This window comes from Anneissia japonica, unplaced genomic scaffold (genome assembly GCF_011630105.1).
Source record: "Anneissia japonica isolate Jap-2015-1 unplaced genomic scaffold, ASM1163010v1 scaffold1665_len535045_cov187, whole genome shotgun sequence".
Lineage (NCBI taxonomy): Eukaryota > Metazoa > Echinodermata > Crinoidea > Comatulida > Comatulidae > Anneissia > Anneissia japonica.
In genome coordinates, this window is record NW_022727261.1 from 287,121 (window position 1) to 299,656 (window position 12,536).

Sequence of the window (12,536 nt, forward strand, 5' to 3'; positions counted from 1 at the left end):
ATATATATCGTAATATTAATTCTTTTAACGCCTCCGTGAAACAACGCCTCGGTGTAAATTCACCAATCTCTCTTCTCAGAAACCGTTGGCAGGAATGTGCTCATTCCATACACTGGGGTTTCTATAGCCTATGTGACGAGGACGATAAGCCACGTTTCTAGGCAGGATATTGGATGACAAAGAAAAAAAAACATCAAAAAGGGCCCCGGGGCAACACCTTACAAGGGCTCCCCACCCTTTCACTTGGGCCCCCCCCCCCCCCGCCGCCCCCCCCACCCAGCCCCCCCCCCATAAGACCCTATTTGTCAAAACCCACATACATGGATATGATTCTATGTGATTATTTTTTTTGCAAAGACGCCCATAAAACCATAATGTAGAGTTTGTTCTGACAACAAAAATTTTGTTCTTACCCCGAAAATTGTTCATCTTGGTCCGGGCCCCCAGTAGACCCGGGCCACGGGGCAGCGACCCCCCTGACCCCCCCCCTCGACGCCACTGTGTACCGCAGTGCTCAAATCTACAAAATATCGTTCAAGACCGCGAAATAAACAGTCTGATTACCTCTGTGCTCAAAATGACGAAACAAAAACAAAAGCAAGATAAACGTATTGCAAATGTAAATGTATCGAAGGATTTTACTTGGTAAAAACGAACTACAAACTACCACCAAAAGTAACATGAAAAGCGGGGGGGTGGGGAGAGCGGTAGAGAACCTCGGCAGGATAGACATCATGGGGAACATTTGAGTGAAGCGTCAGTACACAGGAATAAATAAGGGAATTGTGTGGACGCCATGTGGGACGGACGCAACGCACGTAGGTCGCTAAACTATTCGAATAAATATACATACAGTAATTTTTACATGGTGCACAGCAATAATAAGTATGCCGTTCATACTATAACATATTTTAACCTCGCCTACACAGCTTCACTGCGCACATGCAATATGCCTGCATACTTAGCTGGTGGTCGTACCGTGCCATTTAATAATCCATTTTTAGCGATTAACTATTTTAGCATTATAGGCCTATTAAAAAAAAATGATTTTCAGCAGAAATGTCACACTATGATGAGAGAGAGCAAAAAGACGTACTGCACACTGGGTCGTAAAAACAGTAAAAAATTATGTTGACCTAAATAGTATTCGTACTTTTTATACCAGTACCATATTCATGTCAAAACGCCATTAATTCCTTGATACAAAATGTGTATGTAGCAATACAGAGCTCATAAATTGAATTTTATATTAGAGCAAAACCATTAACATTTAGAGCAGATATATGTCACAGATTTTTTATGAAAAAGGAGTAAAATCTAGTGAACTAAGTGTACCCGCTACCTTCTTATAATGTGTCATTCAAATTTAAAAATTAAGTTTAGTCAGTATGAAAATGCTATCTTTCGTATCATTTAAATTGGTTTAATGCAATCTAAAGTGGTTACACTCAGAGGCGGCGGTAGCAGTGATCGAGGGGGGGGGGCAGGGGGTCAAATGACACCCGTCGGGAACCTTTGGGCCCCCACTTAGACTCCTGTAGGGAAATTATCAGCCATGTCGTCGGGTAAAAACAGATCTCGAGCACCGAACGTACAATTCAAGCATGCATTACTAAGCTGTCAAAACTGTTTAGTGCGAGCAGTGCTACCGTATGTGCGATGTGTTGTATAATATTGCGATCGTATGGGATGCAGTGATGTGGCAACTCTTTCCCGACAGAGGGCTGGTACCCCTACAGGGGACTAGTACCCCTGACATTTTTTAAAATAAAAAATCCTTAAAAAAAAAAAAAAAAAAAAAAAAAAATTCCCCGACAAATTCATTTTTTTTCCCGACCGAGGGGTGGGGGGGGGATCAAACACTTATGAAACATAAAGCTCTGTCCAGACTATCAAGCATGACATGCCTAAATATGGTCATGAATGACATCACATCATGACCATATTTAGACAATTTATGACTATATATGGACATATACACCAGTGAAAATGCGATAGCGTAGACAAAGCTTTAGTCCATTCCATAATATAATTATACAACGGCCAAATCTTAGAGCCTGCTCACTCGTGACTTTCGTAATTTACAATTTGAAAATAGGCCTAATAGTAAACAATTATTTAGTTTTATAATATAGTTTTAAAAATTATAATAGATAAGCCTAATATAAACTAATGGAAAGGTAATCCTATAAACTTATGTCTAACAACGTATACTTACTTTCATTATTACATTTTATTTGTGTCTCTGTATGATTTACATGTGAATGAAACGGAATGGATGTCAGTTCTAAAGCTACTTGACTTCGCTGATTAAATTTGCAATCGACTCGTATTTATATTTTGATTTAGGTTTGGATTAAATGTGACATAGAAAAGATTTAAACATACTTTTCCAATACACATTTGATAATTTTGTCGATCAACTACAATAAGCAAATATTGCGCTCAAATCTTGACCTTTGGCCTATTCGATAGGGTAGTGACAGGCAGTTAAGCGTGTAGTCTGCTAGTACTGTACGTCAAATGATATAATAAATATTGAATATTATTATATTAACTTGATATACATACTGTCTACTATCACTATCAACTTCTTATATTATAATAAATATTTGATATCTTTCGACGCTATTGTTTAAATAAATAAAATCTCTTTGTTAGAAATTACACAATACAACATTGATCAATATAATATTAACAAGGTAATAAATTTGTGTTTATTGTAAATTAAAAAGAATAGCAGTGCAGTACTTATTAAAATAGCTGTGTACGTCTAAGGGAAGTAAAAACGGGAAAACGTTAAGCCACAGTGTCAACAACGATTGATTGATTGATTGATTCATTCATTCATTCATTCATTCATTCATTCATCCATTCATTCATTCATTCATTCATTCATTCACTTTTTCATTTATCTATCCATTTACAGTATTCATGCATTCATTGTATCGCTTACTCGCTCATTCAAAAAGTTAATCATCTATTGACTGACCTATTCATTAATTTATTCATTCATTCATTCGTGAATTTAATCATCTATTGACTTATTCATTAATTTATTCATTCATTCATCATTTTTTTAATCAATCAATCATGTACTTGCTCATTTGTTAATTTATTCATTTACTTATTTATTTATTCATTATTTCATTCATGTCCCTATTCGTTATTGCAAGTCATTATTCATATATTCGTTCTATTATATAGAAAAAACCTAATTAAGTTTGCTTATCATAATTTTGATTTATATGATGTAATTAAGATTTATTAAGATTCTATTAACGACTGTCATCCATCTTTGCCAAACAATAATATTGACATCAATTTCAGATAGCTAAAAGCAGCAAGTATTGTGATAAGAACGTTACAAATTGAATAATTCCAGTAATTTACTGTAAATATTCAAAGAAAGATTCAATAGACGAAGCATTGGTTAATATGATATGAACTAGGCGAATAAACAGTAGGTAGTAATATTGTACGATATTTTCGATTGAAATAACTTTCAAAATAAATTAGTGCATTTGTATCTGTCTACGTTTTAAAATTTCTTTCTTTCTTCCTTTCTTTTTTTTTTTTTTTTTTGATCTGGCAAATTGTTAGGTTTTAATGATTTAGTGTTTTTCATGCGTCTAGAATTCTTTAATACAGTTTTAAGTTATGATAATTGCACATAATATTACTGGATTTGGCTATGCACTGCGATAATAATTTTGGTTGTAGACCTATGTATATGTATATGTATGTGTAAATATATATATATATATATATATATATATGTATATAATTATATATATATATATATATATAGAATGTGCAGACAAATAAATACATACATTATAACATAACATATAAATGTTATTTATCACGAACATTTACGTTGCAACTGCGACCTTTCTCAACGTGTAGTATATTGAACCATAAACTGAATAGAAATCCAACAAAGAAAGAAAGAAAAGAAACAAAAACCGAACCCGGTTGAACCTTTTGCATACATGGTCATAACTACTTGACCACGAAGTCATTGTGGTGATTCAAAAGCCAGTAAAATTTGAGTTCCTTTCATTATTTTAACGTGTCTGATCTGACGTCACTACTCGATGTAGCACTAATACCGCACGAGACTAGACTACCAGAGATCTGTAAGATAAGCCCTTTTCTGTGCATATAGGCATATATATGTATATATATATCTGTATATATATATATATATATATATATATATATATATACATTTATACAATATTACTGGCCTGCCCTGGCTTCAGGAATACAGAATCCTAACTAATTGCCGTTCACTTATTGATTTAAACCCGGACTCTAACATTACGCATCTCTCACACTATCTACCGAATGACCTTAAAAATTAAGAAGACCTGCAACTCGAAACCTAAGGCTGTTATCTTTTATTGTTTTCTGTTGCGATACATATTTAATCTGAAGGGTCATTAAGTGATGGATAATGCGTGATGCCAGATAATAGAGTCCGGATTTTGATCTATCAGTGTCCTAAAATGTACTGAGTTAAAATGAACCTTGAAATTAAAAACAAACTAGACAATGGTCTCAATAGAAAAAACGTAAGCATCTTGAGCGTGCATTTTATGAAGATGCGCATTAACATTCTTATTATATCTGTACCACTATGAAATCAGTTCACACTGAAGAAATCTCGGGGATCAAGATGAACTGCTTGTATAGGAATGGCTACATGAAAAAAAAAACTACGTCAACTCCTATTGTAATCACATTAACACATCAACATATATATAGTTTTTCAAACTCCTTGTACTCTTTTCCAACTTCTTAAAATTGTGTTCTAAATCATTTTTTGTTAGGAAGGGTATGGATTGGATGCGCAGGCTTAATAAGTTTATAAAAAGCGTATCCATGTATATTGTTGCAATATTGTGGATAATAGCCGTTGATGGATTTTGGAGCGTCAAAAAATAATTGTATTAAATTGAATGTATGTTGGTGCAAAAACACATTTTTTTAAGTCAATCACTTTGTCAGTAGGTCTATATTAAACGCTCATTTTCATTCCACAGGCTTACAAACGTGGAATGCACAAAAATAAGTACGTATGGCTTCTAGTTGGCTGGTATAGTAACGAGTGGTGGCGTACTACAGATGGAACGTCATGCAGTCGTAAGGAATTAATGCGGGCCACGGATCGTGTCTTTTTTATAGATAGTTTGAATTTAGCAATTGAAGATACACCAACAGTTTCAGGATTGGTAAGTCATGTAACGTCGGCCTGGTTTAGTGTAAATACATAATAACTAGGCCTATAACAAAATGATGATTATGATGATGATGAGGGGTAGCTGGTTTATATAGCAATGTACTTTGCTTAAGAACTTCTGTCCAGCATTTCAATTTTGGGGTTTTTTTTCACATATTGTATTTTATTGTCACTGCGATTGTTTGTTGGTCGAATAAATAAATAAAATAAAATCATATGAATGATGGTGATGGAGAAGAAGATGGTGATAATAATGAAGATGATGATGATGATGATGATGATACTGATGACTTGATCATGAAGGTGATAATGACAATGATGAGAATGAATTATGGTGATGATGACAATGACGATGTTGAAGAATGATGATAATGATGAAGATGATTGATGAGATAATGATAATGAAGATGATGACGACAATGACCATAAAATATGGATGATGATGATGGTGTGATGATGATAATGACGATGATGACGACAACCATGACCATAGAATATAGATAACGATGTTGATGACGATGATGATACCGTAATGATAATGGTGAATATGCACAATTTTTTTAGTACTATCACAATGACCTCTAACTTCACATTTTAACTTTAGAAACCATCGGAATTCGAATCATCGTTTGCCAAACGATCAACTGAGCCCAGCAGTCCTTACGCTCCACAGACGTTCGATGCAGTGTGGACCATCTACCTCGCACTCCGCGATACGATCGCGGTCATTGGCCGAAATTCATCGATGAGTCAAGATGAGGCTGTTGAGCTGCTCTCTAATCTCGACTACAATGATAATGATCGCGTACGCGAGATACTGATGCAAGAAATGGCAAAACAGAGTTTTAATGGAGTGTCGGTAATTATTGAATTATTTTGAATAACATGAACTTGTTATGATTTCGAATCTATAACGTGTATTCTATAATAGATAAGGTGGAACAACCTCATGTCTAAGCAAGATGACGCGTACGACCTACTTATAAAACATTAGCAAAATAGTATAGGGCCTATAAGTCATTAAGGGAAACTTTGGAAATTTATATACAAACAACTCACACTTAGGGGATGTAAAAAACAATCTATGATCGTACTTTTTCTCTAACAGTTTGAATGTACAGTAATGAGAGATATTTTGCACCATCATTGTAAGGTGTGCACCAGCCGTTTTTGAAATAAATATTACACTTACACCATCATGAACATCATCATCATGCTCATCAACTATCACCATCTTTGTCATTATTATTTTTATATCGTTATTATTATTATCATTACGATACAAAAAAACGTTAATAATAGTATTAATAACAATAATAATCAAACATTCATAATAGGAGGTTGAGCAAGCTTACGAAAACATAACGAATACTGTTACGTCATCAATTATATTAAGCTCCATCCACACTATCAATTTTTATGTGACAAATACATATGATTTGCCCATATATAGTCATGATGTGTCTATATATGGTCATGATATGCCCATATATAGTCATGATGTGTCTATATATAGTCATGATGCGTCTATATATGGTCATGATGTACCCATATATAGTCATGATGTGCCTATATATAGTCATGATGTGTCTATATATGGTCATGATGTGCCTATATATGGTCATGATGTGTCTATATATGGTCATGATGTGCCTATATATGGTCATGATGTGTCTATATATAGTCATGATGTGTCTATATATGGTCATGATGTGCCTATATATGGTCATGATGTGCCCATATATAGTCATGATGTGCCTATATATATTCATGATGTGTTTATATATGGTCATGATGTGCCCATATATAGTCATGATGTGCCTTCATATAGTCATGATGTGTTTATATATGGTCATGATGTGCCCATATATAGTCATGATGTGCCTATATATGGTCATGATGTGATGTCAGCATGACCATAATTAGGCATGTCACATATTTTTGTCAAACAAATGTTGATAGTCTTGACAGGGCATTAGCCATACCATCCTCTAACATATCTTTCAAAACGTAGACGATTCGTATCTTTTGCATACATCAAGGATCATCTTTAGCTCGTATATGTATTGTTAAGAACGTTTTAGGCAAGCATGACAATAATGAAAATGACGTATTCGCATTCGTTATCGTTGTCAAAAGGTTGCGAAATCTCTATAGTATTACAATCTACCTAGAAATCTATGATTAATCGATGATTACGTAATAGGCCTATGTTGTGTTTTTTAATATAATAGGGAACAGTTTCATTTGAGGGACCAGATCGCCTGGGAGCCACAAGAATACGCCAAAAGCAAGGTAAAAACACCAGTCACGAGGTTATTCACATGACATTGTAAAGTGCTACGTTATTGAATTGTGAATATAATAGTAAGTAATAATAGTAAACAAAGGCGGCAAAATAAACCGATACAGGTAGCTGTTGATGGCAACACATTTTAAAGTTATTAATAATGTGTATGTTTTGTATTGTCATGGGTGTGATTACTAAAGTCGTAAAGTCGCGGGACAATTGGCTGAAACGTCGGCGGGCTCATCCAGATATAACTGAGATTACGTGCTGCGTCATCTTCGAGTCACGTGATGATAAAATGGCCAAAGGTGGAGGTATACCGTCTTTAATTCTAGTTCAGATGAATTAACTTTCCAAACTCAACATGCGCAGATTTAAAAATGAATTAGTTTTTGCTGAATCGCGTCAGCGGGAACCAGTCAACTCACCTCTAGCAAACTCGACCCTTGCACTCTCGCCACTCTCCCCTAACCAAGTCTTCCCCTGACTATAAACAGTTGGTTCTATAAATTCGCTCGCTAACAAATGACCTCCTAGTTCTTTAGATTAAAGTCAGTGCCACATGGAAGCATTGATATTAATGATAAATATTTTTTTATATTGTTTCTGTTGGTATTATACAATACGGTAATGAATATAAATTTATTTCCATGACACAAGATGGAATAAATTTATGACGTTATATTTTCATGCATAGTCGACACAAACTCGGCTAAGATGGAGTGGGGTTGAATAGTTTGGTGGTTATGTGAGTGTCCTCCAATCCTAGGGTCATGGGTCCAAATCCTACACGTCAAAAAGCTAGTCTGTTTTTCTACAGGCACGTCTGGCTTACACTGAGATGTACAGTAAGCCTATAGATAGACAGTATGAAACACAATTCCATCCTATATAATTTGCTAGTCTAATTGCTTTTAGATAAACCTGTTTTTGTATTATCCATTTATTACGTCATAAAATCCATTTTAATCACTAGATGTTTTCATATTCAGAATTTATAGATATTATGGACTTTTCTGTAATGTCAATGAAACTTAACAACTGACCAATCAGAAGTGGGTCAGGAGTTGCACTTGTTCTACGCGACACGCCCGTTTGCGTGTTAACGCTGTCGTGTTTTTGGGACCTTAAAATTATTCAAGGGGTGGGCTTAGCGGATAGGCCCATTATGACAGGTTCATCCCACGAATAATTGACACTTAACGTACAATATACAGGCCTAAGATGAGTGCAGACGAAATCATCACATTACCATTTTTTCCAGGCGATAACCTAGAGATGGTGGCGCTATTCTTCCCTGAAGACGGTGGTTATCTGGACCTGACGTATCGAGGGTGTTCTCCAATAGAATGGCCAGGTAAGAAATTAAGAGAACAATACTGAAACCATCCCAACGAATAAATTTATTTGAGCATGAGAGAAAACACACAATGAACAAAGAGGGTTAAGTCAAACGTCAAACCTACTTATTCGTATAGAATTTCTACTTTAAACCAAAGCCTACATAATGCCTTTTTTGTAATAAAAACAAAAACACAAATATATAAAAATAGCTTTTTACATGGAATTATTCACACACTTCAAAATATGAATGTAATTCAATATAATTCAATATAATTGAATTATATTGAATGTAATTCAGTATAATTCAATTACGTATTAGAGAAACTATTTTAATAGTTTAAAAACTTGTTTAACAATTTACTTTTTTGTTTATGTTACGGTATATAATATATATTTATGTGTTCGTTTGTGTACCTAATGTATTTGCCAACAATTTGTTAGATGACGTTCAGTAGTATAGCATTTATATGTGGTTTTCATCATACAATGTTACAATATGCGGCATGTGGAGCATTATTATTATATTATAATTGGTTTTGATATCATATTGTTTGATGTAGTAAATGACTATATAACCATATTGTATCTACCACTGAAGGCCGAGTTCCTGTAGACGAGCTGACGCACGTGGAGAAGCCGTTACACGTGTCTTCAAGTGCCTTGATTGTAGTCGGTGTCATAAATGGATTTGGTATAAGCGTCGCTTTATCCTTCCTCGGATTCAATATTCGCTTCCGAAACGATAAGTATGTTCAATACTTAAAGGATCTCCTTTAATGAATGACATCATCAATCAATTCTAACCTCCAAGTACACTACTAAAATGTAAATATCCTGTGCTCCCCATTCGCGATTGGTTGAGAACTAGTGCGTAGCACATTTAGATTTACACGCGCCCATTGACTGTACGCGCTATGAAATCAGCTCGTTACAATTACGTCATTTTGTGTGAGTCATATATTTGTTCTATCTATGATCAATGCAATATGATTAGATTAAATGCAGAATTTATTAAAATATTATGAAGGCTTTACAATTGAATTGAAAACAAAGTATTTACTGACAATACGTTTCGCAAAAATAAAATCGCTATAAAATGTTTAAGTTAATCCACATGAATCATTTGTGATGAAAATAGTAATTTACAATTAGTATTAGGCATATTTGTCACTTACTTATTGTCAATTACTTATAGTATAGATGACAAATTCTTTTTTTGTTAAAGCTAGAAAAAAAAACAGAGTACTTACTCAGGACGTTTCGATCTCTTAATTAGTACTCCGTTTCTTATTTGCCTTTAGAAAAAAAAATCATCTATACAATAACGAAACTAAATGATTTTTCTTTTAATTACTTATACTGTTAATATTTCTATATACATTTTATAGCCTAATTACAATTGTTATATTTTTTTAATCTTCATTCAGCAATCAAAAGCCATATAGAATTCAAAAATACAAAAATGAACATTACAAATGCAAGAAAAAAAAATAGTGCATCATAAAAATTCTAAGATACTCTATACACTAAACCCTGAGAATTGTTATCCATTTTGAGTGAAGCACTGATTATCTAAGTCAGACTGATAAACGGTTTTAACTAAATTGTTTGTACTCTTTTCCAATCTACACAAAAAATTGTAGCATGTTTTTCTGTAATATTCATAGAAAGATGGTACATTATTCAAGACAAATATTTTTGACTGAAACTACAGTGCCTAGGCAGACCAAGGAGTTTTCTTAATGCATTGTTATAACATACTTGAAACTCTCTATTAACCTTTTTATCTACTCTTTAACATAAAGCTAATATGTCTAATTGTTCTTTCGATATTTTTGATTTTTTTTTTTTTTTGCCTAGATCAATTAAAATGTCAAGTCCAAATTTAAACAACTGTATTGTCGTTGGTTGTATACTGGTGTACCTATCTGTATTGCTTCAAGGATTACACACGGAAATAATTCCCGTTTCATCGTTTGCCCCGTTATGTACAGTAAGTCAACGTACTTAACCCTAAGATGGTTTGATAGTGTTTGATAAGTGATTAGTTGTGAGTGATTAATTGATAAACACTCAGACTACGTATGATGCTTCCTTAATTATTAACAGCGAGTGAATGTACCGGTATCCATTGATGTATCTATAACATCGTAGTCATTACCTTGATTGTAATTAATGTTACATTTACTTCCTCTGTAAATATATAATGTACGCGCGCTGCGTTTAAGTATGCGCAGTAGATACGCCATACTAGATCTGGAATTACAGTATCTTTATAATACGTAGCGACACCGCAATGCATTAGACGCTGGGTTTGAATATAGGCCTACATACAAAATGATTTCTTCGATTAAGCTGCGGGTTTATACAGACTGTTTAAGTCTCTGGCTTAAATATTTTTGGCGCTTGTGTATACAGGTGCGAACAGTCAATTTATACAGGTGCGTGTTTATAGTATAGCCATTCCCTTAATTGTAACTCAACAAAATAATCTAACACTGTCCAGGGAGAAAACGACGCATCCTAACAACATATATCATCACTATGTATAACGCTAGGGGCCGGTCTCAAGAGATCATACAGTTTTTTCATGTTGCTAGGTGCGAAACGTTTCATAACAACGTACGGTAGCAACTCTATTTAGGTCATCCATTATTTTCCTCTTTTTTTTTTCTTCCTTTTCATCTTTTTACGTCACCCTTCTACCAAACTGGGCCTAATTTATAAACAATATTCAGTCATTTCTCTCATCTCAATGTTGGTTAATCCATTTGTCCAGAAAGTCATCATAATAACAATATATTGAATTGAATAACTAATTGATTGATTAATTGATAATAATGGTGATGAAGAGGATGATAGGATGTTGATAATGATTATTATTACAATGACGACGACAAAGATGTCGATGATGATGATGGGGATGATGATGATAATGATGGGGATGATGATGATGATAGTGGTGATGATGAGGATGATGACAATGATGATGATGATGATGATGATGATGATGACGAAGACGACGACGACGGTCATCCTATTGATGACGATGATGATGATGATGATGACGATGATGATGATGACGATGATGATGATGATGATGACGATGATGATGATGATGATGATGATTATGATGATGATGATGATTGCATATTGCACCCTGAGATAATACCAGTTAACTTTGGCTACGTTAAAGCAGAATCTGCTTTTGAGGTCTCTGTTGGCTTTTAAAAACACATAAATTTACATTTGTATCGAAAATGCTAACAACCTAACTAGATAATCTATGAGTCCTTTTCCTGTAGTACATTGACATACTGTAACGATAAAATTAAATAATTCCATTCGCATTTGTTCAGATGTAATTAATGACACTTCATACGATCAATCGATCGTGCTCCTATACCGTAATTACACAAGTTTGCCTACATTTATCGCCTGTTCGTAATTATTAAATGTTTAATAGCACATGGATTATTCGAAAACATATTGTCACCATAACAATGCATTATTATTCTCTATGATTATACCAATATCGTAAAGTGCGTTAATGCTCCGGGGTATAATCGGGCAGTGCGTGTAGTGCCACGTTCTCTATTTTTCTAAATTTTTATCGAGACTGAAGTTTTGACGACGCCATCTGCGTAGCCACCA

The 12,536-nt window shown here is 34.2% G+C and overlaps 1 protein-coding gene across 5 annotated transcripts in view; it reads left to right on the forward strand.

Moving 5' to 3' along the window:
• Window positions 1–12,536, forward strand: part of LOC117113656 (gamma-aminobutyric acid type B receptor subunit 2-like) — a 94,717-nt gene that overhangs the window by 71,731 nt on the left and 10,450 nt on the right. For all 5 annotated transcript variants that reach the window (XM_033257062.1, XM_033257063.1, XM_033257061.1 and 2 more), the window contains 6 exons: window positions 5,052–5,240; window positions 5,853–6,107; window positions 7,483–7,543; window positions 8,803–8,895; window positions 9,481–9,628; window positions 10,743–10,875. In XM_033257062.1, coding sequence (XP_033112953.1) covers window positions 5,052–5,240; window positions 5,853–6,107; window positions 7,483–7,543; window positions 8,803–8,895; window positions 9,481–9,628; window positions 10,743–10,875 — 879 coding nt within the window. The remainder of the gene's footprint in view (window positions 1–5,051; window positions 5,241–5,852; window positions 6,108–7,482; window positions 7,544–8,802; window positions 8,896–9,480; window positions 9,629–10,742; window positions 10,876–12,536) is intronic.